At 50.7% G+C, this 27097-nt stretch overlaps 2 protein-coding genes across 2 annotated transcripts in view; one reads left to right on the top strand and one right to left on the bottom strand.

The window, feature by feature from the left end:
• The window catches only part of LOC139055885 (uncharacterized), a 393329-nt gene that overhangs the window by 349088 nt on the left and 17144 nt on the right, over positions 1–27097 (bottom strand). The window lies entirely within an intron of this gene.
• LOC139055884 (uncharacterized) lies at positions 1981–6154 on the top strand. The gene is made up of 2 exons (XM_070533484.1): positions 1981–3208; positions 5576–6154. Exons 1-2 carry the CDS (start codon positions 2026–2028, stop codon positions 6019–6021), a joined length of 1629 nt encoding a protein of 542 aa, XP_070389585.1. The 5' UTR covers positions 1981–2025; the 3' UTR covers positions 6022–6154.

The following is a 27097-nucleotide window of genomic DNA, read 5'->3' as shown; positions in this document are numbered from 1 at the left end:
TTCTGCATTCCTCAATTAGCTGTGCTGCGATGCGAAGTGGTTTGGGGAACTGGAAGTAGCCTCAGGAAACGGCGCCATATCTAACAACAGTCCTATACATCCACGAGCATGTACACATAAAAGATAAAGGCAAATCGCAAAACAATTAGTTTGTAAACAAAGTCACAAAGTCACACAAGCGGCCGCGATGTAAACCGAGGTGTTCTTTAATGTGTCCCTAAATCTAAATGCACGAGCGCTTTTTCTTTTTTATTTCGCCCCAACGAAAGGCGGCTGCCGCGGTCGGGGTCAAACGCGCTACGTCGAGCAATGCCGTAGCCGCAAAGCTACGGGCCGTGTTACACTCGAGCCACACGTCTCACCGCCCGCCTGCCGCACGCGTGCGGCCGTGCAAAATATTTCAAGTGTCGCACGCTGGGACGCAAAGTTCGGTTCACGCTGGGTCCGCACTTGCAGTGTAAACCGAAATTTTCGCACCAGTGTGCGACATGTGAAATTTTTTGCCCGATCGCACTCGTGCAGCAGGCGGGTGATGCGGCAGGCGGCTTGAGCCGCGGCGGGAACAGAAGTTTTGATTTTTACTTGCGACCGCTCCGGTAGTGTCGTCTAGGCCCTACAGTGAGCTTTAATGCGGCTCTGTTTCTGCGCGCCCTGCGTAAGTTGTCCGCTTGACATATTTGCAAGGTGTTCATTTTTCAGATATTTGAAGAAACGTATCGTACCGTGCCTTGAACTTAAGCTTCTCGAGTTTGCCCGCAACCGCTGTCGTGTCTATAGTAGTACCGTTTCCTTGCCTTCTCACGTCACCTTTTCCCTACCACCCCCCTTCCCTCGTAAGGTAACTGAGAGCGACGAGTAGCAAGGCTGTCATTCACTCGTTTCGCCACTTCGTCGGCTTTACCCATTCTGTGACCTCTCTCCATACCTCCTCTCTACTATCTTATCTAGCTTCCCCCTGGGCTTGCACATTAGTAGAAAGGCAAGCGCTGCAGTCTCTGCGATGCTTTAACGCGGGGTCACGGATAATTTCAGCTGTCTAGAGCCTAATGTGGCAACGCCCGGGGAGCTCCAAAGAACAATGTGCACATGTGATGCGATGGAAAGGTCCAAACTAGTTTATCGCGCCGCCTTTCCTCTCTCTATGAAGCGCTCCTCTCAAGTATACACACGCTCGGGGGGGGGGGGGGGGGGGCGTTTCCAGCGCTCGTTCCGCACGGACGTGTTTTTCCGTAGCTCCGGATTTTCGCCCCGTTTTGCTGGTTTCTTTTCCCCGCTACTGGAACTCTGTTGTTTATGGACCGCTTTGGCGGTTCGTAATTACTACTGGCGCCTATCTACAAGGTACGTCGTCATCTACACCCTCCTGCTGCGCCGTCGAGCTCGAGTTCTTGTGCGGCTTCGCGATTGCGAGTGCCCCCGCGGCACTCGCCGCGCCGGCGCGGAGCATCCAAGCTGCTGTCCGCTGCGTCGAGGGAGCGGAACATTACCGATGCAACTGCCATCCAAGCCAGGAACGTCTCCTCCGTGGGGACAAGTGCAACGGGTGAAGGCGGTACCCTGAGCATGAATACCACCAACATGGAGCAGAACAGCCCTGCTTTCATGGCGCACACCTCAGCCAAGAGGACGAAGGAAGCTACTGGCCTTCCATCGGATGAAAATGTAGCTCCAGCAGCCCCGAAAAGACCTCACTCATCACAAGGCCTGTCTGCACGACCGACACGCACGTCTCCGGAGTCGCCAACGACATCGTGGTACAAAGTGGTTATCAAGCCTCGTGCTAGATATGACATGTCCACTCTGCACAACCGTATCATTCAAGCGGCCCTGGATGCCTGCCTCGAGACTGATGTGAAGTCAGCTGTTCACGCACGCCACGAGCGCATGCGTCAATGCCTGAGTGACATGACGTCACGCCACTGTTGGCTACTTAAACTACTAACTCAATAAACGTGCGTTCATTCCTGTTCCTGCGTCCATTACTACAGTGGCGACGAGGATTAACCCCCACGGCCAGGGTAAAGCATGGCGACGCAAGTTGGGCCGCCTATTTTTGACGAAGGGGACGACAAGTGGGACGCATATCAGGTACGATTAGAAGCTTTTTTCGAAGCCCACGACATTGTCGATCCGAAGAAGCGTCGGGCCTTACTTGTTGCCGCCCTTAGTACCAAGACTGTAGATCTCCTGGCAGGCCGTTGTGCGCCTAACAAAATTCAGGATCTGACGTACGAAGCAGCAGTTCAAAAACTGGCCGAGTATTTTGCACCGAAAGGCAACGAGATAGCGGAGTCTTATCAGTTTTTCACAAGGAATCAGCAAGCTGATGAGTCGACAAGCGACTTCATTGTCGAGCTACGAAAAATGGCTAACAGGTGCAATTTTGGCCAGGCACTAGAGAGAATGCTGCGTGACAGGCTTGTCTGCGGTCTACGGGATGCTGGAGTGCGTCGTAATCTGCTAGCAAGGCACACGCTCACACTGCAGGAAGCAGAGGATGTGGCGCTAGCCGCTGAGATGGCTGCACGCAACGTACAACAGATGGGAGATGGGCCAATCAGAGAGGGCGTCCACGCAGTGCGAACGAAGCAAGAGCGGCAGAAGTTCTCCAGAAGACCACAGCCAGACAGGATGAAAAATTCGAACAATGAAGTACAGACCGGCTGCCTTTGCTGCGGAAGCGACACCCACAAGACCGCCAAATGCAGGTTCCGCCGCGTTGAGTGTTTCTCTTGTCGGAAGAGGGGACACCTGGCTTCAATGTGCAATTCCAAGCCACACCAAGAAAACGTAGCTCACTGTGAGGAACCATCCTCGGACAGCGAGGACTACGGACAGTTCCTGTTACACCTCCGTGAGTCGTCGACAGGACTGGTTCGGCCGATATGGCAAACGTTACAATGGAAAGGGGTGCCTGTGAAGATGCAAGTGGACACAGGGCCACCAGTGTCAATAGTGACATGGCCAACTTATGCCCAGCATCGCCACCGCTGGCCCAGGCTCGACAAGTCGTCGTTGCAACTGAGTTGCTTCCTAGGGAGACTACCAGTTAAAGGGCAGCTGAAAGTTCCTGTCACCTACGATGGAAAAACCGCCAACGCGACGCTAGTAGTGCTCGGCTGCTCAGGCCCAAACCTGTGTGGGCGAGACATCATTCAAGCATTCCAGCTGACTGGAGGCACAGTACTCAACGTGGACGTCAACGACGGTAAGCCGCCAGCTCCTGACAAAATTGCCATTGCTGATACGCTGAGGGCGGAATATGCCGATTTGTTTTCGCCAGGGCTCGGATTAATCAAGGGGCCTCCGGTTCATCTACAGTTACGCGAAGGAACCATACCGCGATTCTGCAAGGCCCGTTCTATACCGTACGCACTACAAGAGCCTGTAAATGCAGAAATCGCAAAGTTGGCTGACACGGGCATACTGACGCAGGTCGCCAGCGCCGAGTGGGCTGCGCCACTCGTTCCCGTCGTCAAGAAGGACGGCTCCATCCGCTTGTGTGGCGATTTTAGAACGACAGTCAACACAGCATGCCACACGGAACAATATCCGCTGCCAAAGATAAGGGACATATTTGCGAAGCTCAGCGGAGGGGAAGTATTCAGTACAATAGATTTGAAGGATGCATACAACCAGCTACCAATAGATGACGCGACAAAGAAGCTGCTGGTAGTAAACACGCCAAAAGGGTTGTATAGCTTCAACCGGCTGCCGTTTGGGGTGGCGTCGGCACCGGCAGTTTTTCAGAAGCGAATGGAAGCACTGTTGCAAGGGCTACCGGGTGTGCAAGTGTACTTAGACGATGTGGTGGTCGCCGAGAAAAGAGGAAATTGTGACACGTTGCGCAAAGTGTTCCAGCGGTTCAGGGAAGCCGGTGTTAAACTTCACCCGCTCAAATGCAGATTCCGTCAGTCGGAGGTGGAATTCCTTGGTCACCGCATTAGCGCAAAATGCCTAAGACCAAAGACGGAAAACATCGACGCGCTCTTACGAATGCCTCAACCTACGTGTGTAACGGAACTTCGCGCGCTACTGGGTCTCGTTACGTATTACAACGCATTCTTGGGGAACTTGGCTACAGTGCTTGCGCCATTATATGAGTTATTAAGAAAGAACACGCCTTGGCAATGGGAAGCTAAGCAAAAGAATGCATACGAGGCAGTGAAGCGGTTGATAAAGGAGGTGCAGATTTTGACTCACTATGACCCAACAAAACCACTCATCTTGGAGACGGACGCATCCTCATGCGGTATCGGGGCAGTCTTGTACCACAGAGTGGACGGCGGAAACCAGCCAATCGGGTTTCGATCTCGCACCCACTCTTCAGCCGAGCGGAATTATGCTCAGATTGAGCGCGAAGCCTTAGCAGTGGTATTCGGCGTGACGAAGTTTCGCGAATATTTGCTGGGAAACCAATTTACATTGGTCACAGATCATAAGCCGCTGATGCGTCTTTTTAGTCCCGATAAACCAATACCACCCTTGGCAGCAGCAAGGATACAGCGTTGGGCACTTTTACTCGGTGGTTACAAGTATTCCATTGAGTACAAACCGGGAAAGGACATAATTGTGGCCGACGCATTGAGCCGTCTTCCCGTGCAAGCGCCACATGATGACAAGACAGTGAAGTCAATGTTGAAAGATGAACGGGAGTACGTGCTGCTAACAGACCACCTGAACACAGGGGTGGTGTCGTCGCACAATTTGGCCGAAATGACGGCACGTGATGGCACGCTCATGGCGGTTATGCGTTATGTTCGGGAAGGCTGGCCAAGGAAACTGCCGGCAACACAAGAAGCATTACGACCTATGTTCCAAAAGAAAGACGAGCTGACATGCAGCCATGGTATTGTTTATTGGGGCCATCGGGCCGTGATACCCGCCGCAGCTCGGGAATCAATGCTGCAGCTGCTGCACGATACCCATCAAGGCATGTCGGCGATGAAAAATCTAGCACGGGCACTTTTCTGGTATCCCGGACTTGACAAGGATATCCAGAATATCGTACACGCATGTGCAGTGTGCCAGCAAAACTGCAGCATGCCACCAGCGCAAGAGCCGGTTCCGTGGCCGGACACATTTGAGCGATGGTCTAGAATCCACGTTGATTTCGCAGGACCAGTCGAAGGGCAAATGTTGATGATCGTAGTGGATTCGCATACCAAATGGATAGAGGTTGTTCCGCTTAAAGTAACCAGCGCAGATAACACTGTCGAAGCGTTACGGGGCATTTTCAGCAGATTCGGGTTGCCTCGAACAGTTGTCTCCGACAACGGGGCACAGTTCACAAGTAGACAGTTCCGCCAATTCATGGAAGATAATGGCATAGTACACCTACGATCTCCTCCGTATCATCCGCAATCCAACGGGCTGGCAGAAAGGGCAGTGCGCACTGTTAAAGAAGGTCTGCGCAAAAACGTGCATGGTACCCTTGAAAGACGCTTGGCCCGATGGCTACTGCGTTATCGGCGCACCCCACTCCAAAACGGAAAGACACCTGGCTTCTTGCTTCTTGGTTTCGAACCACGTACTCTGTTGGATAATGTGGTGTCACGACCTTTTTCTGCTGCAGGAGCACTTCCGCGCAGACATTCGCCCGGACAACCGGTGTGGTGCAAGGACTATAGGGCAGGTGCGAGCTGGAGACCCGGAGTGATACAGAATACCAGGGGCGCCCGCCTGAGCACGGTCAAGACGGAGGATTGGGAACTATGTGAGCGTCATGAAGATCAGCTACGACACCTCGCGGATGCTCAGCAACCAACATCGCTGGACGAGGAAGGCGCTGAAAGGAACGGAGGATTAGCCCCACCAAACGAAGATGCAGACCCTCTGGCGGGCTTTTCGGGTACCAGCCCCAATTCCTCGGCTAGCGAAGAGCACGAAACGGGAGCTGCCAACACTGGAGTCCCGGAAGAGCACGACACGGGTACTGCCAATGCTGGACCTCTGGCAGTTCCAATTCGCAGATCAAACCGTCGTCGCAAGGCGCCAGACCGTTTCCAGAGCTCCTCCTAAGGGGAAGGAATTGATGTGAAGTCAGCTGTTCACGCACGCCACGAGCGCATGCGTCAATGCCTGAGTGACATGACGTCACGCCACTGTTGGCTACTTAAACTACTAACTCAATAAACGTGCGTTCATTCCTGTTCCTGCGTCCATTACTACAGAGACTTCCCGATTTCACGGTTTTGCTCTACACAAACCCACTAATACGGTCTCAGTATGGGTGTCCGCTATGGCACTAGTTTATAAACTCGAAGAACTGCAACAAATACAAGTCTCAGACGAGTGTGTCCTTCCAGTCCATGCGTACCTCGCCAGTGGTACAGATTTAAGACGCTACGTGGTTCATGGCGTTGAGCTTGACGAAGAACCCGAGAGGCTCCTGCAGGAACTATCGTGTCCCACACACAAGGTCGTGGCTGCTCGCTACCTAGGCAGCGGTTGTACGTGCCTAATCACGCTTCAAGGTCCTAATTCCCCACCTGAACGTATCCTGTATTACGGCTGCGTACTGCGCCCGCGTCCGTTCAAGCCTTCCGTTGTGTACTGCTACTCTTGCTTTAGACAGGGACACATGAAATCATCCTGCCCCTACCCACCTAAGGACGACACCATGGAGCCTGAACCGTCGGCATCGTTTAGATGCGGCCTATGCCAAACAAACGATCATGACATCACTTCCACGACGTGTCCTACGAAGTTGAAGGCCACTAAGAAGGCTCGACAACGCCATTCTCGACAGCCAGCTAGGACCCCTCGAGATTCATCAATGAAACAAGTCCCTGTGTACAAGCGTTACGCCGTTCTGGCCTCGCTGGAAGAGGACGCTAGCCAGGTGACAAAAGCAAGTACAGAGACAAGTGATGCTGCCACTCGTACCTATAGCGCAGCTGTTAGATCGTCCACTTCACGACCGCAACGGGCATCTCAATCGATAGAAGACACGCCACTTCCTTTGGCAGACGAAGAGTTCGAGATCGACGCTCGCCTCGCCAACCTTGAAAGGGAGATCCAACGTCTCAAGGAACGCCGTACAGTGCTCCGGCGTCGTCATGACGGAGCGCGGCCGTCACATTCGCCGTCGTCGTCTAGTCCTGCTCATATGGCTAACCCGGCATCTGTGTCGAAGCCTCTTTCACCCCAAGAACTACTGCGCTTCATTGTGCAACAGCTCCAGCATCTCACCTCGGTTCTACTGGCCAATCTTAATCTATGATGGCTGCTACGTCTTCAAGAGTGCCAGAAGGCATCTTACAGTGGAACTGTCGCGGCATCGCGGGGAAGGTCGGAGAGCTGCGTCAGCGTCTCAGATATGGGAAGCTGCGTGCTTGGGCTCTACTCCTTCAAGAATCCAACGGCCTGCCACCCATTTCAGGATTTGTGGCATACTCATCGCCTTCAATGTTGGATCGTAGGAGTGCTACGCCCGATGTCCCTCCAGGAAAGGTTGCAGCGTATGTAAGATGCACTCTTCATCAGACTCGTGTTGATCTTTCACGGTGGTGTACTCTATGGCAAGAAGTCGTGGCCGTATTGGTTCGTCTCCAACGCACGGACGTTATCATCGTTTCATACTATGCCCGCCCTTACAGCGGTCGTACGGCTCGGTTGTGTCTCGGCTGGCTGGCGCACCTACGACAGAAACATCCTGGTTGCCCCATTATGGTCGCAGGAAATTTTAACGCGCCCCACACCACATGGGGATACGCTATTTCCAGTGCGCGTGGTACATGTGTGCTGGACACATTTATGGACGCCCAATTCACTCTGCTTAATACTGTGTCAGTGCCTACTCGTCAGCGAGACCACCCTTGCGCGCCGCCACACTCACCGGACTTATCTTGGTGGCTAGGAAGGACGACCGTCTCGTGGTCATGTGAACCCGACTGCTGGGGTAGCGACCATCATCCGATTCACCTTGGCTTATCTTCGGGCGGAACAAGCCGCCTCCGCCGACTATGTCGAGTGGTGGACTGGGATCGATACAGGATGGTATCAGAAAGCAATGTATCCAACTTCATGGTGGACCCGTCCCATTGTCTTAAGGCGGCATTGGTTGAGGCGACACGTACGTCGTGGGTTGATGAATCGCGAACCGCTCCTGATTTGCAACTTCTGCGTCTCTGGGCGTCGCGTCGCCAAGGAGAACTTGCATCAGAACGTGACCCTGCGTCAAATACCCTGCGCTTAGAGGCCCAACGCCTTACTGCAGTAGCTCGGCGCCATGAACACCGCTTAGAACGTGGCCGCTGGATGGACTGGTGCTCTTCTCTCGGACCTTCGTCGTCCAATGCCTCCATTTGGCGCACCTTCCGAGTAATGGAACGCGGTCGGCGCCCTCCAGAGCGCGCAGCCTGCGCCCTGTTAGCATCGGGCCAGACACCAGCAGTATTCGCAGAAACTGTCGCCCACACCTTTTTTCCGGCTTTGGACACAGCACCGCCTCCCTTCGTTGTTCAAAACTGCCTTCCCGCGGACGCAGGCACGCCACCTACGCTCTCTGACATCGAGGGTATACAAGCTCATTTCACTATGGCGGAATTTTTAGCGGCAATCGACCTGCCGAAGCCATGCAAGGCACCAGGACCGGATGGCATACCGTATGAACTTTATATATACACACGCTCTAAACACACGCCCCGACGCGGTGAGCAACACAGCAGCAGCAGCAGTGGGAAAGTCGAAGGAAGAGGCAAAGAAAGCGTCGATTTAAAAGGATCTACGCATCCGTACCCTTTTCCACCGCCGTCTTTCATTGCAATGTCTGCGGCTCGCAAAAGTGCATACGAGTGTATGCAGCCGCTCACGCGCCCATTTTCACACCGATTTATGGTCAACACTCTCAAAGTATGCTTGCTGTGCCGCGTGCACATCCCAAAAGTACATGCTTCAAGGGCACATTCGATATCACACTCCCACAACAACACCACCTCCCTAAACAAATTTTCTAGCCCTGAGTATAGCCTTATGCACTCTGTTCTTGGCTACCTCCGTCCATCGTGTAGTACCATGCTGAATGTTTCTACCATGCTGAATGTTTCTCGTTTCCTTTCCTTCTGTTTCTTCTTATTTATTTTTTTTTAATCAGAGCGAGATTCCACGACTCCTCGGCTGCCCCGGAAGCACAGGAAATTGCAAGACCTGTGATATGAAGTACAGCGGAGAAAGAAATATAGGCGAGTAGGGCGCAAGCCGCTATTTACGACATTTAGGGCATTCAGCACGCTGACGTTGGTTGTATGGGACCAAGGAGCGGAACATGCCAGAGAAGTCGTGAACAAACGGTCTCCGTCGCTTTTATTTTCTGTGCTGACGTTCCTGTTCCCTTTTGCTTCTTTTTTTATCCGTTGTTTTCTTTTTTGTAAATAACGGTCTTTCTGATTCTTGTCATTTTATATCTACAATACGCCACACGGCTGCTTTACAAACAAGCACTTAGCATTTCTCGGATCTAAAATATCAGCGTCTGTTTTGCCTCAAATGCAGGGGCCGCATGTGCAAGGCTTCGTAAGTGCACTTTGCCATTCACCGGTCTCTTTCGCTAATAATATGCATAGCGTCAGGCTTGGCTAATTTTTGTTTTCTTACGAACAATTCTAGCGTAAGAGTGCAGCTTTTTGCGCACAAGACGCGGACAAAGAAGAGGCTGAAAAACACAAGACATCATGTGTGCGCCACCCACAGAAAATTCTTATCTCTACGCAGGAAGGATAGCTCCTTACTAGAAAGTGCAATGCACTATTTTGACACACAGGTGTCACCATGCCTGTCAATCAGCCCCACTTCGGTGATATCGCGGGTTACGGCTTTTGCTGATTACGACTTTTGCTGACAATTGACTAAGCAATATACCGGTTTACACGTGACCGTTTTTGTGACGTTACCCTGATTACGCATGCAATTTCCACAGTGTGCATCCAGAAAACCCCATTCTCATTTCTGTCACATTGTAGCGATGCTCCCGAAGCCTGTCGACATCGTCCGCTCTGACCAACATAGTTGAAGTCACAGTTCAAAAGCACTAAACTATTCCTTCCACACAGTCAACGAACTTTGACTGATGTCTCCTTTTGCATGCAAGCTCTTAGAGCTTGCATGCGGGCCGTGGGGTGCTCTGCTGTATGCCCCGAGTTTCTCACTCGCCTCAGTTTGCTCGGTGGCATGCAGTCAGTGAACAAAGAAAAGACGCAGTTTCGCCCGAAAGGCGAAGCATCGATTGCGATAGCAAATTACTGGACAGCTATACGAAGTAAGGATAAGAGTTTTATCCGCCATATAAACTTGTAAACATAGGCATACTAACTAAATTAACAAGCATGATGTCGCGCGCGCACAAGCACACATAAACACACCTCACTCGATGACCGCAGAAGCTCGCTGTCAAAGCGCTGGGGTGAGGAAGCAGCGAGCGAACTGACCTTCGTGCTGGAACTCGCATGTCGCCGCTTGTCACGTTTCTCTGAGGCGCGTCGGGGGCGCGACTCCTCTTTCGGAGATTATCTATCTATCCACTGCGTTTTAGCAGTACAATGGAAAATGGAAAACGAAAAATGTAATATCTCGCAAATAATCTTAAAGCACATTCAGTGCGCAACTTGTAACCCTTATAAGCTGGCGTAAAGTGCGTAATAAAAGCAGGTCAGAAAACATTTTTGCTGTAATTAACTTTCCCAGTTGATGCACTGGGTGGAACGATAAACAAATGAACGAAGGCTCCGACGGTTTGAACACGTGACTCATTTTATTGTCGGCCGCCAATGAGGTAATGCCGAAGTCATGATAAACCAAGATTGAATTTAGTTTAGCCAATGAAACTGTAGGCGTGCCGAAGGTTGAATTTTGTATTGAAATCATACCTTAGCTCATTCATATAAGAGCGTTCCTAGAGCTCGCGGAGACCACGAATTTTGCCATACTCGTGCCTTGGGGTGCTGTAACGCAAAGTTATTCCAAACTGTTTCTATTTCAATTCTGCAACAGCCCTCCACGATTGCCAAAAATTTTGGGGACACCTCCAGCTCGCCTGTCTAGACGTCCCGAAAAGCGCAACAAAAGCGCAACTGACATGACGTGCTCACACTGATTATGTACGATTAGACCAAAGAAACGAAAAATTATTATTTGTACTTCGACGCGATTGGTCAAAACGACGCCATTTAAATGACGCTGGTCAAACGACCCCACTGGACCTTCTGCCATTGGTCGAAAACGACGTAACAAAACCGCGAAAACTTACCCTGTCAAAGTGACATGTACGCGTTAAAGATATATGAATGTGAAAACAAAACAGATTTTATTATGAATAGCCAGACTGCCCTGTTCCGGAGAGAATAGAAGATGGCTGCCCGCCGATCGCTCTGGCATTGGCTACTCGGGCCTGCAAGGGAGCGTGGATTTATTTGCGGAATAAAAATGTTTTCGCGTGGCAGTATAAGGTTATCGAACCCTTGCAGCACGTATACGACGTCGTTCCGGATCCTTGTTAACATCATTTTTAGCGGAATATTTAACCTTCCGTTTGACACCGCTGGGATTTTCTACCGAACACCGGAAGCTAACAAAGGAGAAGCGGACCAATCGTAGTCGCCGGCACTACCGTCGTCATCCTCTTATTTGCTTTCACTGCGCTGGCTCGGCCACAGGAAAACCGTCTCCACTTCAGCTTGCTCCTCGCCTCTTGCCAGTCAATTATACAATAAAAACCGCTCAATGTAGGCAATGCCATACGCTTTGATTGCGCTCTTGAAAAGTCTCTGCGGATTACCGCCCAATATTTGCGTCGATGGTTACATAAATTTGACGTCAGGAGATTGGAATACAAACAGATTGGAATAGTTTTGCTTTATTGTGCCCCTGCACAGCACCCATGGGCCCGCATTCTAAAAAAATGACACTAGAACTGTTCGTAAGAGAGAATTTTAGCCAATCCTGACGCTGGACAGATTATTAGTTAAAGGCGACCGGCGAATTGCAAAGAGCGCTTACAAAAGAAAAGATTTGTGAATTCGGCCCCGTTTTATTTATTATACGAAGCAGCGACGCGATCTTATCCTCAATAAGTCTTCCACTTATTCATATACGGCCTCGGTTTTGCTAAACACTAGCGGGGGTGCGTGAACACGCTTTTGAGAAGAAAGTTTTATTCGGTGACCCGAGCCCGAACCGTCTTCAGTTGGGCAGACGCCCGCGCATCGAACTGGGCCGAGTCGCGTAAGCTGTGTGCGTCTGCCCCTCGTCCAAGTGAATTCCCAAACTGTTTTTGGTGGTGTGTCATGCCGGCAATGTTATTGCGAGCTTAAAATGCACTATTTGTGCCCCGTGCGTTTGTTCTGAGTCGCGATCCGGCAAAGAAAGATTGCAGATTGCGCTGCGCTATATATGCTTGGTCTGAAAACAGTCTCCCGCGGCGACATACCACTGTAAACAAACATCCTGCCTGTTTGCTTGAAAATAAGTTTGTGAAAACACAAAATGCCCCCAAAAATATAAATCTTATGCTATGTAAAACCAAGAGACAAACATCCGTGTATTTATTTAAAACGATGAATGAAGCATTTTTCTACCTTTGCTGCCTCGTCTTCTCGCCCCAGGTTTGTAATGGTTGGATAAATGCATTGTTTTTAAGTGCTTGTTAAACAGCAACTGATCCATTCTAAGATAGGTAAACGAGTAGTAAATTTTTCGTATACATGTAAACCAGCGCAAAAGCCATGTAGCACTGCTATTTCTACTTTTGTCCCTTGCAATTACGCTAAAGAATTTAACTGATGGGCTTTAACATCCCAAAAACACTTTCTGGTTATGACGGACGCCGTAGTGGAGGACTCAGGTTAATGTTTACCCCCACGCGATTTTTAACGCACACTACAACGCACATACGCTGGCATTTTTTTCATTTCGCCTCCACCAAAATGCGGCCGCCACAGCCGCGATTCGGAACCACGATATCGTGCTCACCACTCAACGAAGCTATATACTACATGGTATTCTCTTTTTTCTTTTTTTTTGTACTAAAAGCAAACATTTCAATTTCCCATTTGCAGTACGGTACGCCTGAAAGAGCACCACTGGATTAAACCTGCGACTGCACTTTATAAACACACGCCCGCATCCGTCGATCTTGTACCGTATCAGAGGACGCGCAGCGTTGTAAAAGGCACGGAGTTAGTTTTACTTCGCGTTCCGGCGTGCGCTGTAGCATTGCCATCGCGAGAGCTCTACAAATTTAGTCGTCAAGATACAAGAGTCCTATTTGTACTGAGAAATGCGCGTTTTAGAAGCACGATTTTTTCAGTAGTACTATGTCTTTAGTCGCGGAGGCAATCGTCTGCCGGGCTTCGGTCATCTGCACTGGGCCTCTCCTGCCTTCTGAAGTTGTACCCGACTGTAGAAAGATTTAGCATTTCCAATATTCCGATATACGCTATAGCATCTGCATAATATTGAGTTAGCGGAAGCTGGTAGCGACATCTTGTGACGCTTCGTCACAAGATGTCGTCACGGGCCCTATAACGTGAAACTATTCCAATATGTTTGTATTCTAATCTCCTGACGTCAAATTTACGTAAGCCCCGATGCAAGCATCGATCGGGGACCCACAGCGTTTCCTTAACAGCCCAATGAAACGCTCCCGTCATTTATAGGTCACTTTTGTTTGCTTTCAAAACAAATAAGATTGCCTACATTTAGCGGTTTTGCTTATCTCCCTGACTGACAAATGACGAGGAGCACGCTCAAGTGGAGACGGTTTCAATGGGGCCGAGCCAGCGCACTGAAAATAGATAAGCAGATGAAGAGGGAGGTGCCAGCTTCTGTGATTGGTCCACTTTCCCTTAGCTTGCGGTGGCTTGTCTAAAATCGCGGCGGCGTGCAACGAACAGTGAGAAATGCCGCTAAAACGGATCCTCAGCAAAGAAGAATTCGCAGAGCGATGTCGTATACGTGCCGAAAGGGCTCGACAACATTATACTGCCACGCTTAAAGGTTCATTATACGAAAATAAACCTATGCTCTCCGGCATGTGCGAGTAGCCAGTACCTGAGCGATCAGCGGCAGCCATATTCTATTCTATTCGGAACGGGGCCGTCTCCAGCTATTCAGAAAATTCGTGAAGTCGCATGACAGACAGGCGAAGGGGGAGTGGATCAAAAACATTTTTGACCAATCGTGTAGGGCTGATTGAAGAATTGGAATAGAAAATTTGGAATAGCTTCACGTTACAGATCCCTCATGGTGTGTTCGCGTTGCAGATCCCTCATGGTGTGCGTGCGTGCGTGCGTGCGTGCGTGCGTGCGTGCGTGCGTGCGTGCGTGTGTGTGTGTGTGTGTGTGTGTGTGTGTGTGTGTGTGTGTGTGTGTGTGTGTGTGCGTGCGTGCGTGCGTGCGTGCGTGCATGCATGCGTGCGTGCGTGCGTGCGTGCGTGCGTGCGCGCGCGCGCGCTCGCGCTAATAAAAAGGGTATTGCGAAAGCAATACCCTTGGCTGCGCCTTGGTTCTTCTGATGGTGTGGACATGGTTGCCCTTTGTTAAACTTATGGCTATACATTGTTTTGCTTGGTTTCTGCTATTGATATCCTTGGTACACTTATGACTTATCTATGTTATGCATGGCTATACATGGATTCACACTGGCACAACATGGTATTACTGTGATGTTGCTTTCCACCATCGATGCCGCGAGCTGGGGCCCCGTCTCTGGGTCTGGCGTGACGTCACACCAGCGAGCGCCCTCTCTCGGTAGCGCCGCAGCAGCGGCGCGCAAGGCTTCGCCTCCATCATCGATGCCGCGAGCTGGGGCCCCATGGAGGAAGGAAACTGAGGAGAGGCCCTACCACCTCCAGGCGCTAGGAGAAAAGTGTGGAGGAAATGACGTAGTAGGTTCTCCTTTGTTTTGCTGTTTTTTTTTATTTCTTTGCTGTAGTGGCCCTGCCTTTCGGGCCACAATGGCGGCTTTGTTATTGTTCAGTGCGCTCACACGTGGTGCTCCGTAGGTTTCGTACCGTGGCAAAGGCGCCGTGCGGGCAGGTTTGCGTTGGTCTCCGTGTTTTGTTGCGCTGCGTTATCTGGACCGTGCTCTACCGCATGTTGCTGTGGCCAGGTGGGACAGGAGGAACTAAAGTTTGTGAAATGAACGCGCATGCAACGTTGCACGCAATGTACCGCGCCACGGCATTGGCAACGGACGAAGGAATATCCGCGGGAAATTTTGCCCTCTTTGGCGGAATCATGCTAACGTGCTAGCGATTGTTTAGTATTGCTGCGGAGCGCGCGCGTCCGAGCAGCACGGTTGCGCGCAGCACGGCGTGGTTTCGCAAGAAATGTAAACAAGAGAGGAGAGCTGGCCCGATAGGCGGAACAACGCCATGAGCAACGCCAACTTCCGGCTCCACTTTCGCTTCACGAAGAGTGACGTCAGGGCCTCTCCTGAGTTTCCTTCCTCCGTGTGGCGCCCCGTCTCTCGGTCTGGCGTGACGTCACACGGTCACGTGACGCGCAGCTGTGTAAGGAGGCGCCACGACCACCGATGGGCCGAAAGTGCGAGCAGTATTGCTTTCGCAATAAAAGCCAACCTGTTGATAATTACACCACTGCCGAAAACTTATACCAGCGGCAAGATAGCGTACACTTGGTAACAGCAATAATAGCTCCCTGCTTGTCTGGTTGAGCTCTGTGCTACCAGGTGGCGCCACCAATCACGCCCCTCACGTTTGCGCCTCCTCTAAACCACACACGATACCGCAACACCGGACGCGCTAAAACTCGTCTAATATGTCCAATGTAGCGATTGACTAGCATGTGCTCATACGGACAGATCTAGCGTAGGAACCTTTTATGGTGATAGTAATTATATAGACACACCAAGCGAACTTTCGCCGTCGCTGTCACCGTGATGCTCCGTATATAGCCAAAGGGCGGTAAGAATGAGCATCGCACTTATGCTGCGCTTGCGAGGGTGATCGAGATGGATTGTAGCTTGATTAGCGCCGTCTTTTCGCGCACCTAATGTTTGACGTCAGGTTATCAAGCGAGCGATAGAGGAGGAGGGAGTGCGTCTCCTCCTCTAGCCAGGTCATGGCTGTCCGCGCAACTGAGGGAATACGCGGTTAACGTGTGCTGTATCTTGGAGGTAATCTGCCGCGAGTATAAGGTCTAAGGTCTAAGTACTGATCGAGATGGCTTGTGGCTTCATACGCGCTGTTTTGCCGCACGCCTGGTGTTGCAGGTCCTGTAATCTTAAGTTTTGGAGACGCGACGGAGCAAGTGGCAGCATGAAGCGTTCGCTCCCCGCTGCTGCCGCTCTTCATCACGCCAGCGTTGTGACAGCCAGTGCTTGCGTTCATCGAGTGCGATTTGCTCATGTTCGTCAGCGCGCGCGCGACACTAAGCTTGTTAATTTCATTAGGAATAGTGTGTTTACTGAAATTTATACGGCAAATAAAGCAACGAGCCTCTGAGTCCACTCCGTGGACTCAGATGCTCCCCGACCAAATCTGAGCTTCTCCTTTATAGAAAAGAAAAAGGGCGCAGACCCAAGGGCTGGAAACCGGTCTCGGAAAGTGACATTCACCTGTTCACTCGGAGCGGTGACCCGATACCCCGGGTCGACACCATCAGAGTCCTGGGTATGTTTATAGAATCACGCGGCGGCAACGGCACTGCGTTACGCAAGATAATTGCGAAAACCGACAATGCTTTTCGCCTTGTCCGAAGGGTCACGAACAGACATCGTGGCCTCAAGGAGGACAACCTGCTTCGGCTCATCAACGCCTTTGTGCTGTGTCACTTCACCTACACGGTGGCCATGCACAACTGGCTCAGAGCCGAGCGGGAAAAGCTTAATGCCCTCATTAGAAAATTCTTCAAGAGAGTCTGCACGTCTGCCGGCGACGGCGGCGTCAGCGGCGGCCGCCTCCAGGAAGCGGATCGGTCAGCAGAGCGACACCGACAGCGAGGACACCCATGTCTACTCTCTCAGCAGTGAGGACACTTCCGATGACGACTTCCAGCTTGTGCAGAGCCGCAGAGCGAAGCGACGGAACACCAGGACGTCCTCATCGTCAAGCACGGAAACAGTGAGACAGACACAGAGGCCGGACGCCAATACCATCATCTTTGTGCCCCTGCTTCCCAACGTCAACATGAAGCTACTTAACAGGCAATCTGTGTCGATGTCACTGGAAGCCTTGGTGCCAAATGAAATATCGGACATTCGAGTGAACACCCGAAAAAATCTTCTGGCGGTTGATGTCCAGCATGCGGCTGCTTTGACCACTCTACGCAGCGTAACGGACCTCGATGGCATTCAGGTGCGCTCTTACATCCCTCTGGGATCTGACGTAGTCACCGGCGTTATCTACGACGTAGACGTCGCCATCCTTAATAAGGACTTGCCGATTCTTATCAAGCCAGCCAATGATGAGGTCATCGTTGATGTTAAGCGGCTAGGCAGTTCACGCTGCGTGAAAATAGCATTCAAGGGCAAACATATACCCTCGCATGTCAAGGTTGGACACTTCAGACATGCAGTGCGGCCTTTCATTGCGAAACCTCTCCAGTGCCGCAAATGCATGAAACTGGGACACGTGAGCAGCGTCTGCGAAAATCAGGCAGCATGCCCCCGCTGCGGAGAGCCCCACGCTGCAGATAAATGTGGCGCGACTGTGGTGAAGTGTTCAAACTGCGGAGGATCACATGAAGCTTCATCGAAGAAATGCCCACATATTAAGAAGGAAATGGCCATCTTGAAAGAGATGGCGAGAGATCATTCATCTCATCGCGAAGCCGCCGAAAAAATCAGGAAGCGACGTTCACGTCACCGGCGCTCCTCAAGACAGGCTTCTCAAGGAAGGCGCATGCCACTTCCTACAACACCACCTCCTCCTCCACCGCCTAGGCCAGACAATGTGGAAAGGACCGCGAAGAGCAAGTCCACTGAGAAGGCCACATCTGCCGAATCTTGGCCGGCTCTACCAAAACGACAACATTCACCAACAGAATCACAGCAAACTTTCGCTGGACAACCCCCGACGTCTACTGTCGGCGATGTGTGCGACCAAGACAGGCAGGTGGCTGATATGCTGCAATCGCTAATTAATACAATGCGCATTATACTGAACAAGCTGCAAACACCAGCAGCTCGAAGCGCTCTGCAAATACTGGATGCACTAAATCCAGTGCTTGCTAGCATCGTTTAAGCACCATGGCTCGACCAATAGTCCCCTTCCGCACTGAACTTAAAAGTGCGTCGATCTTTCAATGGAATGCCAGGGGTCTAAGGACCCGTATATCAGACTTTCGCCAATTCATTTTCACAAATCGCTTCCCCATACTGGTCATTTGCGAACCAAATACATCAACTCCACTCAGACTGTCCGGTTATGAATCTTTCGTCTCGTCCACACGCGGTGCGAGCACGAAAGTGATCATCTACATCCGCACGGACTTCACATATGTCGCTAACGCAATAGAGTCTCATGACGACAACCAATATGTCTGCCTAAATGTCCAAAAGAAGAATGTGTCATTTACACTAATTGGTGCCTACATATCCCCAGCGGGTCACTTTGACGGCGAACGACTCAAGAAAATATTACTAATGAACAATGGTCCCTGGGTTATCACAGGTGACTTCAACGCGCATCACCAGCTATGGGGAAGCACTAAAATGGACTCCAAAGGCAGGAGCCTTGCCTCCTTTGCTGCCGACCATGATTTGTGCTGTGTAAATGACGGCAGCCCTACATTTCTGCGAGGCACGACCTACAGTAGCTGCTTGGACTTGACTTTGGTGTCACGGCGCTTTGCCTCGAGCGTCCAATGGTTTACAGACGTAGAAACACATGGAAGCGACCATATTCCAACATACATAACGATTAGAGGAATTGACCAACGCTCCTCTACTGTGTTGCGTACAGTTGATTGGACAAAATTTAAGAAGGATATGGATGACACTTGTCGGGAAGGCCTCTCACACACTTTCGAAGAAACAATCGCAGAGGCATTGAAAACGTCCATGTGCTCGCTTACAAGGTCAACAAGGCGAACAGACTTGGATGTGGAACTGGATAGGCTGCGTGCGACACGCCGACAGGCGGAGAGGAGGTATCGGCGCACGAAGTCCGTCTTGGATCTGAGGGCTTCACGGCGCATACAAAAGAAAATCCAGCGTCGCATGGATAAATTGGAAGATAAGCGATGGAAAACATTCTGTCAGTCGCTTGATCCCCGAAAATCGCTCTCGCACATATGGAGAACGGTTAGGGGTCTTCGCTCATCTCCGCATCAAAGGAAGCCCTTCGCTGCTCTGGCCCTCTACCAACTTCGCTCGGAACTTCAATTGGCTGAAGAGTTCTGCGCACGGATTGCTGGGTCCGTGGCCATCATTACTGACGCAGCATTGAATGACATCCCTGAGGCACGTGTACCAGAAATGAACGTGCTATTTTCACTCGAAAAGCTCGATGCTGCGTTGCCGACCTGCAGGAGTTCTTCGTCACCAGGACCTGATGGCATCACGTATGCTCCCCTATGCGACCTTGGACATGACGCACGAGATGAGCTACTCAACTACTACAATGAGTCTTGGCAGAACGGTGCCGTTCCTAAACAATGGAAATCGAGCCGCTTGATCCGCATTCTGAAACCTGGAAAGTCTCCACTTGAGATCTCATCATATCGTCCGATTGCGCTTTCGAGCTGCGTCGGCAAAGTGATGGAAAGAATGATTCTTGTTCGCTTGGAATGGTACCTAGAACGATTCAACATCTATCCGAACGCCATGACAGGCTTTCGTCGAGGTCGCTCGTCCATCGACAACGTCATTGACATCGTAACATGGGTCCAAAATCAAAAAAGCTTCAAGCGCCTATCAGTGGCAGTTATTCTAGATATATAAGGAGCATACGACAACGTCGCCCACGAGGTCATACTGAACTCAGTTGAGGCTGTTGCAGTTGGTGGCCGGATGTATAATTGGATTCGGGACTATTTGACTGAGAGGCGCTTTTTCTTGCAGACCTAAGACGGCCCAACTTCAGACCATTACACCTGCCGTGGTGTGCCGCAGGGTGGAGTGTTGAGCCCTATTTTGTTCAACCTCGTCCTGGTAGGACTAAAGGAGTACCTACCACAGACAGTTCATGTCTCAATATACGCCGACGACATTTGCATCTGGCCCTCTGCGGTGACTCGCCCTCAGCTAAGAGCCAGGCTTCAGCGGGAGGCAACCATGACGGCGTCTTATCTTCGAGAACAAGGCCTCAATGTGTCTATTGAAAAGTGCGGATTACTTGGTTTTACGCGCAAACAAATGTCATTGTGTCCTGTTTCCATCAATGGTCAAGATGTATCCTATGTTACGACGCATCGCTTTCTGGGCGTCATCATTGACCGCAACCTCTCGTGGAGCCCTCACTGCGTCTATCTGAAGAAGAAGCTAGTCGCCATTGCTCAAGTCTTCAAATTTCTATGCGGGAAAAACTGGGGTACACCAGTCCATTCTATGTTGCAGCTGTACAGGGTTCTGTTTCTCGGACTCCTACGTTACAGCATACCAGTGTTGTCCAATGCATGCAAGACGAACTTTCGCACCTTGGAGAGCATACAAGGTCAAGCCCTACGCACGTGTTTGGGGCTGCCTCGGTGCACGTCAACAGCAGCAACAATTGCCATCGCAGGAGACCATACAATCCAGACACATGTAGCTGTCGACTCTCTCAGAGCGCACATTCGCCATCTGTCAAGGATCCCCGACCACCATTTGGCCTCCCTACCAGCCGAGAGACCTCAAGCGACCTTTTCACGAATGATTAACGCTCATCAAGAGTACATACCAGCAAGTTTTACACCGGCGGCGAAGCCTTCCTCCCCCCTGTGGTGCCTGCGACAGCCTCAAGTGAATTTTGATATTCCTGGAATTACAAAAAAGTCCAATCATCCATCGCCGGCTCTGAAGCAACTTACACTCCTATTACTGCACCAGACGTATCATGACCGCATACACATATATACCGATGGTTCAACCTCACCTACCAGCTCAACTGCCGCATTCGTCGTTCCAGCCAAGAATGTTACAGTTAAATTCAAACTGTCGCACACGACTACATCTACATCGGCAGAACTTGCAGCTCTCCATGCCGCTATGATGTACATCACCGAAGAGCCAACAGAGAAGTGGGTCGTATTTTGTGACTCCAAGGCAGCCCTTCATAGCATCAAGTCCGCGTTACGTCGCAGAACTTACGAGCAAATGACATCTGAAATCAGGGAACTGCACCACCATGCTCTGGAAAGAGGACACCACATTGTATTTCAGTGGATTCCTGCTCACTGTGGCATCGTCGGCAACAACCTAGCTGACAAGGCTGCCCGGTGTGCCCACGAAGATACAAAGACACGTCCAACACCTTTGGCGAGGTCGGACGCTGCCAGAGAACTTCGCCTACTTGCGCGCAAGAAGTCCCAAGATCTCTGGACATCAAGTGGCTTCAATTGCAGATTACGTCAACTGGACCCCACGCTACGGCTACAACTGCCACCTAGCCTTTCCCGCGGCGAAGCAACCTTGTTGTGTCGCTTGTGGTTGGGAGTGGCGTTCACGAACGCATACTCCTACCGTATGGGAATGGCCGAGAGCCCGATGTGCGACTCCTGCGGGTGCGAGGAGTCCATCGAGCACGTATTGTGTACCTGCCCTCGCTACGATGTCCACCGCCTCCCTCTGCGGGCAACTTTACACAGACTAGACTCGAGACCATTCACCGAGTCAAAGATACTCGGACCGTGGCCACAACCGTCACTGGCTCGAAAAGCGATTCGTGCACTAGTGCGGTACTTAAAGTGCACGGGCTTAAGAGACCGCTTATAGTGTCATTGTGTAAGGTGTCCCTCCCACATGTACTCAGTGCTGACTCTCTCCCTTTCTTCCTCTTTCTATTCCCCTTTCCCCCACCCCCAGTGTAGGGTAGCAAACCGGATGCTGTTCTGGTTGACCTCCCTGCCTTCCCTACCCTTGCTTTCTCTCTCTCTCTCTCTCTCTCTTCAAGAGAGCCCTCGGGCTGCCCGTCCGAACGCATACAGAGGACCTGCTTCGGCTCGGCGTACACAACACCATGGAGGAGATAGCCGAGGCTCAGGAACGGGCCCAGCTAACTCGGCTGTCCACCACGACGGCCGGCAGGCGTATCCTCGAGGAGCTCGGACTCGCACCAACCAAGAACTTGGCTGCAGACACGCTAATCCCCAGAGAAATAGGGGAGAAGATCGTGGTCGCCCCTTTGCCCCGCAACGTTCATCCCGTTCACAACGCAGGTCGTCGCAAGGCAAGAGCATTGAATATGCTAAAGCAAATAAACAGGGACAAAATCGCAGCAAGCTTCGTGGACGCAGCTGCATACCGAGACGGCAAGGCTTTTGCGGTTTCCGTCGTTGACACGCTGGGTAAAGTTATCAACTGTGCTTCCGTCCGGACGACGAACCCAGAGGTGGCCGAGCAAGTGGCCATTGCACTCGCCATGCAAGACGGTCGGAGAGACAGGGTGTATAGCGATTCGAAAGCCGCCATCAGGGCATTCCAGAAAGGCCGGGTAGCCCGGCAGGTAGTTCAAATTCTGAAAGGCGCCAAACACGGCAACACCTCCATGCACTCGATTTTTTGGTTCCCTGCACACGTGGGGGCGATTGAGGGGGTTCCTCTGAACCTCAACGAGTCTGTCCACCAGGCTGCGCGTGGCTTTACCGACCGCGCTGCCCTCGGGTCGGGTGACTCTCTCCCCGGACACCGAGACGCTCCTCTCACACACAACGAAATAACTAAATTCTTCTACTTAGAGAGAAGGGTTTTCCCCCCGCCTCACTCCAAGTTAAGCAGGCCGCAGGCGGTCACACTAAGACTTCTGCAAACGAACTCGTACCCAAATCCGGCGACCCTTAATAGCATATATCCAGAGATTTATACCAATTGTTCTTGCGTGGCCTGTGGTGAGGTAGCTACGTTGCCTCATATGCTCTGGGAGTGCGGGTCGCTGGGCCCGAAGTTCACCAAGGAAGAGTGGGACGCCCTCCTGCGAAGTCCTGTCTTTGAGGATCAAATCCTGGCCGTCCAGCGCGCCCGCGATCGGGCCGGCAGACTAGATCTGTCAGTCCCGTCGTGGGATTAGCCAGGTGCGCGTTTTATCGCGCTTTGCTGGACCAAATAAAAGTTTATTCACTCACTCACTCACTCACTCACTCACTCACTCACTCACTCACTCACTCACTCACTCACTCACTCACTCACTCACTCACTCACTCACTCACTCACTCACTCACTCACTCACTCACTCACTCCGTGTAATTGTCTAGTACATAGCTGTCGCTATCAATGCTTCGACTTCCAAGCAAAGCTGCGACTTTTTAAAAATATTTTTATATAGTGGCCCAGTATCGCTGAACTGCAGTGCATGGCCTCGTAAAATACCAACCCTGGGACAACAGTGACCACGCACAGTTGCTGTGTTGCAAGATCGAACCTAAAATATTGTTTTCAGTAAGCCGACATAAAAGTGAGGTCCAAATAGCATTCTCCACGATTAGAACGATAAATCAGAAACCAAAAGTTAACGCACAGAAAAGTGCTCGCCGCCGGCTCACTACGGTGCGGCGCTGCATACAACAGGACGACGACGAAGTATACGGTAAGGGCACTTGCAGGGAAATCCACCAGCTGTCGCATATTTATGGCAGTCGATATGATCTCTGACCAACAACCATAAATTGCGAGGTCTCTGAGCGTTCTGCGGTACTCACGCGTAATGCAATGTAACATGAACGTTACTGAGACGGCACGTAAGACTGAAGCACACAGGTTCACTGAATATGCGTAGTGTTGGAAAATTTATAGAGGAAAACGATAAGTTCTCGGAAAGGGTGGGTGGGGCTGACAAAATGACGGAGATTAGAATCGATGGAAATCAAATCAACCGAAACAATACCGCGAGTAATAAAGGCATGCTTTAAAGTTATTGAGTTATACGTGCTAGGAGAACTTATCTGCTACAATTTACTGTGTCCTCCACAACGTCGCTGTGACTGTCTAAAGCTTTCAAAACAGGTATGTATTACTCTCACGAAATTGTTACCTCTTTGCGCGAAATTAATGCACAGCCATATATTACCCGCCCTAACAGTATGGTCCCTAGCGCAGATAAAAAAGAAAGGAAATGAAATTACGCACACGGCTTTACTTGGACGGTCATTGTGCATTCCTATAAACGTATTTGTGAAAGCGCAAAAAAAAAATATCAGTCATCAAAACACACGCTCCCCGTTTGTGTCACCGCTAATTTACTTGAAAAAGAGTATTGGCAGATAACTTTTTTTTCTGGCGTATTTAGTAGGAAATAATGCTCCATACAGCGGTTCGTGTATGTCACATTCTTTCACTGCTACCTCTTTCTCGCATCGTTGTAAAGAATGTGCAGCAACCAATTACAACGAGTACTGACCTTCCGCTTATGGAGCTAGTTTTGGCGCAGAGAATGAAATTGATCGCAGTGCGAAATTAAACAAAATCAAGTCACTCGCTTTGTTCCCCGAGAAATATAACTCGGAGTTGCACCACAACTTCCGACTAGTTTGTGCGCCGTGACTAAGTGTATGGCGCACAAGAGAACAATGGATGGGGAACGTTCGCCCATGTTGTTCGTGGCCCGTACGTTTTTCTGCCGCACCACTGCACGCAATCATGTCTCGCGGAGAAATGGTAGCGGCATATTACACGTACCGTAACAGCTCGCGGGCCCAATAAAGTGTCGGCCGTTCTAACGCAATTATTTGTTTCGCTCTATTCTACTTCGTTCTCATCGTCCACCGCGCATGTCCGACCGATCCTCGCGATAACGTTCGGGGAACGTCGCACGGACCATCGCGAAAATAACTTGGACAGAGTCACTATACATTATCCCCGCCATGGGTTATATCAAAAAGGAAAATGATACGAGCAAAACTTTCTGTGCTATAATGCGAAGAGAGCGGTGCACTCTGGCACAGTTGGCAGAGGGCACCGCTGCGTTTTCCGAAATAGTTTAAAAGTCTCAAAAGTTAGAGCTCAAAGACTAAGCACCGCTACTTAAAGAGCGAGTGATTTATTGCTGTGAAAAACTAAGGATACCAGCCGTTTCGTCAGCGCCTATTGTGTCCACACGATAGTCTCCTAAGCGGGACATTTTGCTCTTCTTTTTTTTTGGTCATGCCTTCACAGTAACCTTCCGAAGGCGGTTTTTCGTGAGGATACTTGTCGACGTGTCTTGTAAAGAATGATGTACTACACCTAACGAAAATTTCACAAGGTATACGGCAGTTCTAAGAACTGCCACACGTATTTTTGCTATATATATATATATATATATATAATTTGAAAGTGCAGGTACATGTAGCAAAGCAAGAACAAACATTTCATTTCGACGTTCCGGCCGGAGTCCGGCCTTCACCAAGAGTGCGATTGCAAGCACACAGAGCTCAAATTATACATTTTCTCTATAAGGGTGAAACATATTACAAAAATAATCATCAATAAAAAGATTTTTTTAAATTTGGAGGACGCTCAAGCCTCGAATCTAAGAGTGCAACGCGATAGCATTCAAACATCCCTGACTGATTCTCACGCTTACCGGCAACTGCACCTTATGTAACCGTAATGTTTACCAGGAAACGCTGGTGGCGAACGCTATGTACGAATGCGAGCTTTCTGGTAGAAACGCGGCCTCTTGCATGGACCGCGATGCGGGGCTGGAGGATGGATGGATGGATGTTATGAGCGTCCCCATTGGAACGGGGCGGCGGGTTGCGCCACCAAGCTCTTGCTACTATACTGCCTAATATTCTACCTAGGTTAAACAATGAAAAAAGACACAAAAAAACACTATGAGCTACCACGCCCAAATTTTCTGATTCCCTATTGCGAACTGTGCTTTTGTACGTCTCCGTCTTTTGTCGTTTCCCTACTTTTCTTCCACCAATCCTCCAGTCGCCTCTGCGGTGGAGGCGAGCGCCATCTGTAGGTGCTGCAAGGAACCGGGCACGCCGCTATACGGCCTTTGCGATTTGCGCACGCCGGAGGCCATGCCCGCTCTGTGAATGGTAGAAATGTTGGAAAATGGGTTTGCGTTTGAGATTCCGCGTAACAGAATGTTTATTATGTTTTCTCGTATATTCAAATCGAAATCCGACGCGAACATGTCTGGAGGTTGTGTGTGTGTCATACTTCAGGATTTTTCTGACGTACTTTCAGAAATTAAATTAGTTCAGTAACTTCCTTGCGCTACATGGAGGGCCTGCGTGGTTGGGTAAGCGTGGTGCGGAGTGATCTTTACCGAAACGATGGTCGACGCAGGACGCCGACACCAGATTTCTTGCGAAACGGGGCCCTTAACGCTGTCGCGTTAGACGTACGGCGTCATGAATACTAAAACACGTGCATTCACTCAAGTAAAATAAAAAGCGTAGGTAGCCTATGAATACAAACACGGTTACATTCAGTAGCGTCCACAAGTGACAGGTGGGAGTAATATAAGGTGGAAAGACGCAGCCAGGGGAATGCAGAAAAGAGGGGCCACATCTTAGCATAAAGCATGCGAGGGGTCACAGCTGCCAGAAGAATGTTTCTCTTGTTCTTTGTTGGAAGTCACTGCAACTTTTGTGAGACCACGCAGACGGTCAATACACCCCCACTTGGTTATATGACACCCATACTGTGACCTCCACTAATCACTGAGTTCCGCGAACTGCATTCCATTACATTGTTTGCTCAGGTGGTACCTTTTGTGATTGCGGGCAAACTGTATTTTACAGCGAAGCTGCAAAGGGCTACTCTTCCCGCTATCGTGTCTGCGTGTAGACAAAAATCTGGTAGATAGTGCAATACCGGGCCAACCCGCGGCGGAGGTGATGCAGGCGTTAAGCACTCCCCATACGTGGGCCGATCCTGAAGATAGTGCAATGCCGGGCCGACCCGCGGCGGAGGTGCAGTTCGCCATTAAAAGGCCAAGAGACACAGCTTCGATGGTCATCCTTCGTCACAGAGCAGAGTGGACCGGCACTGACTGTATTTTTTT

This window comes from Dermacentor albipictus, chromosome 1 (assembly GCF_038994185.2).
Source record: "Dermacentor albipictus isolate Rhodes 1998 colony chromosome 1, USDA_Dalb.pri_finalv2, whole genome shotgun sequence".
Lineage (NCBI taxonomy): Eukaryota > Metazoa > Arthropoda > Arachnida > Ixodida > Ixodidae > Dermacentor > Dermacentor albipictus.
The sequence above is the reverse complement of the archived record's forward strand: the minus strand, read 5'-3'. Positions and strand labels throughout refer to the sequence as shown.

Bases quoted from the DNA above. Each gene is read 5' to 3' on its own strand.
- LOC139055884 (XM_070533484.1), top strand. From the start codon at position 2,026: ATGGCGACGCAAGTTGGGCCGCCTATTTTTGACGAAGGGGACGACAAG. The intron at 3,209-5,575 runs GTAAGCCGCCAG...TTTCTGCTGCAG, and splicing joins CAACGTGGACGTCAACGACG to GAGCACTTCCGCGCAGACAT.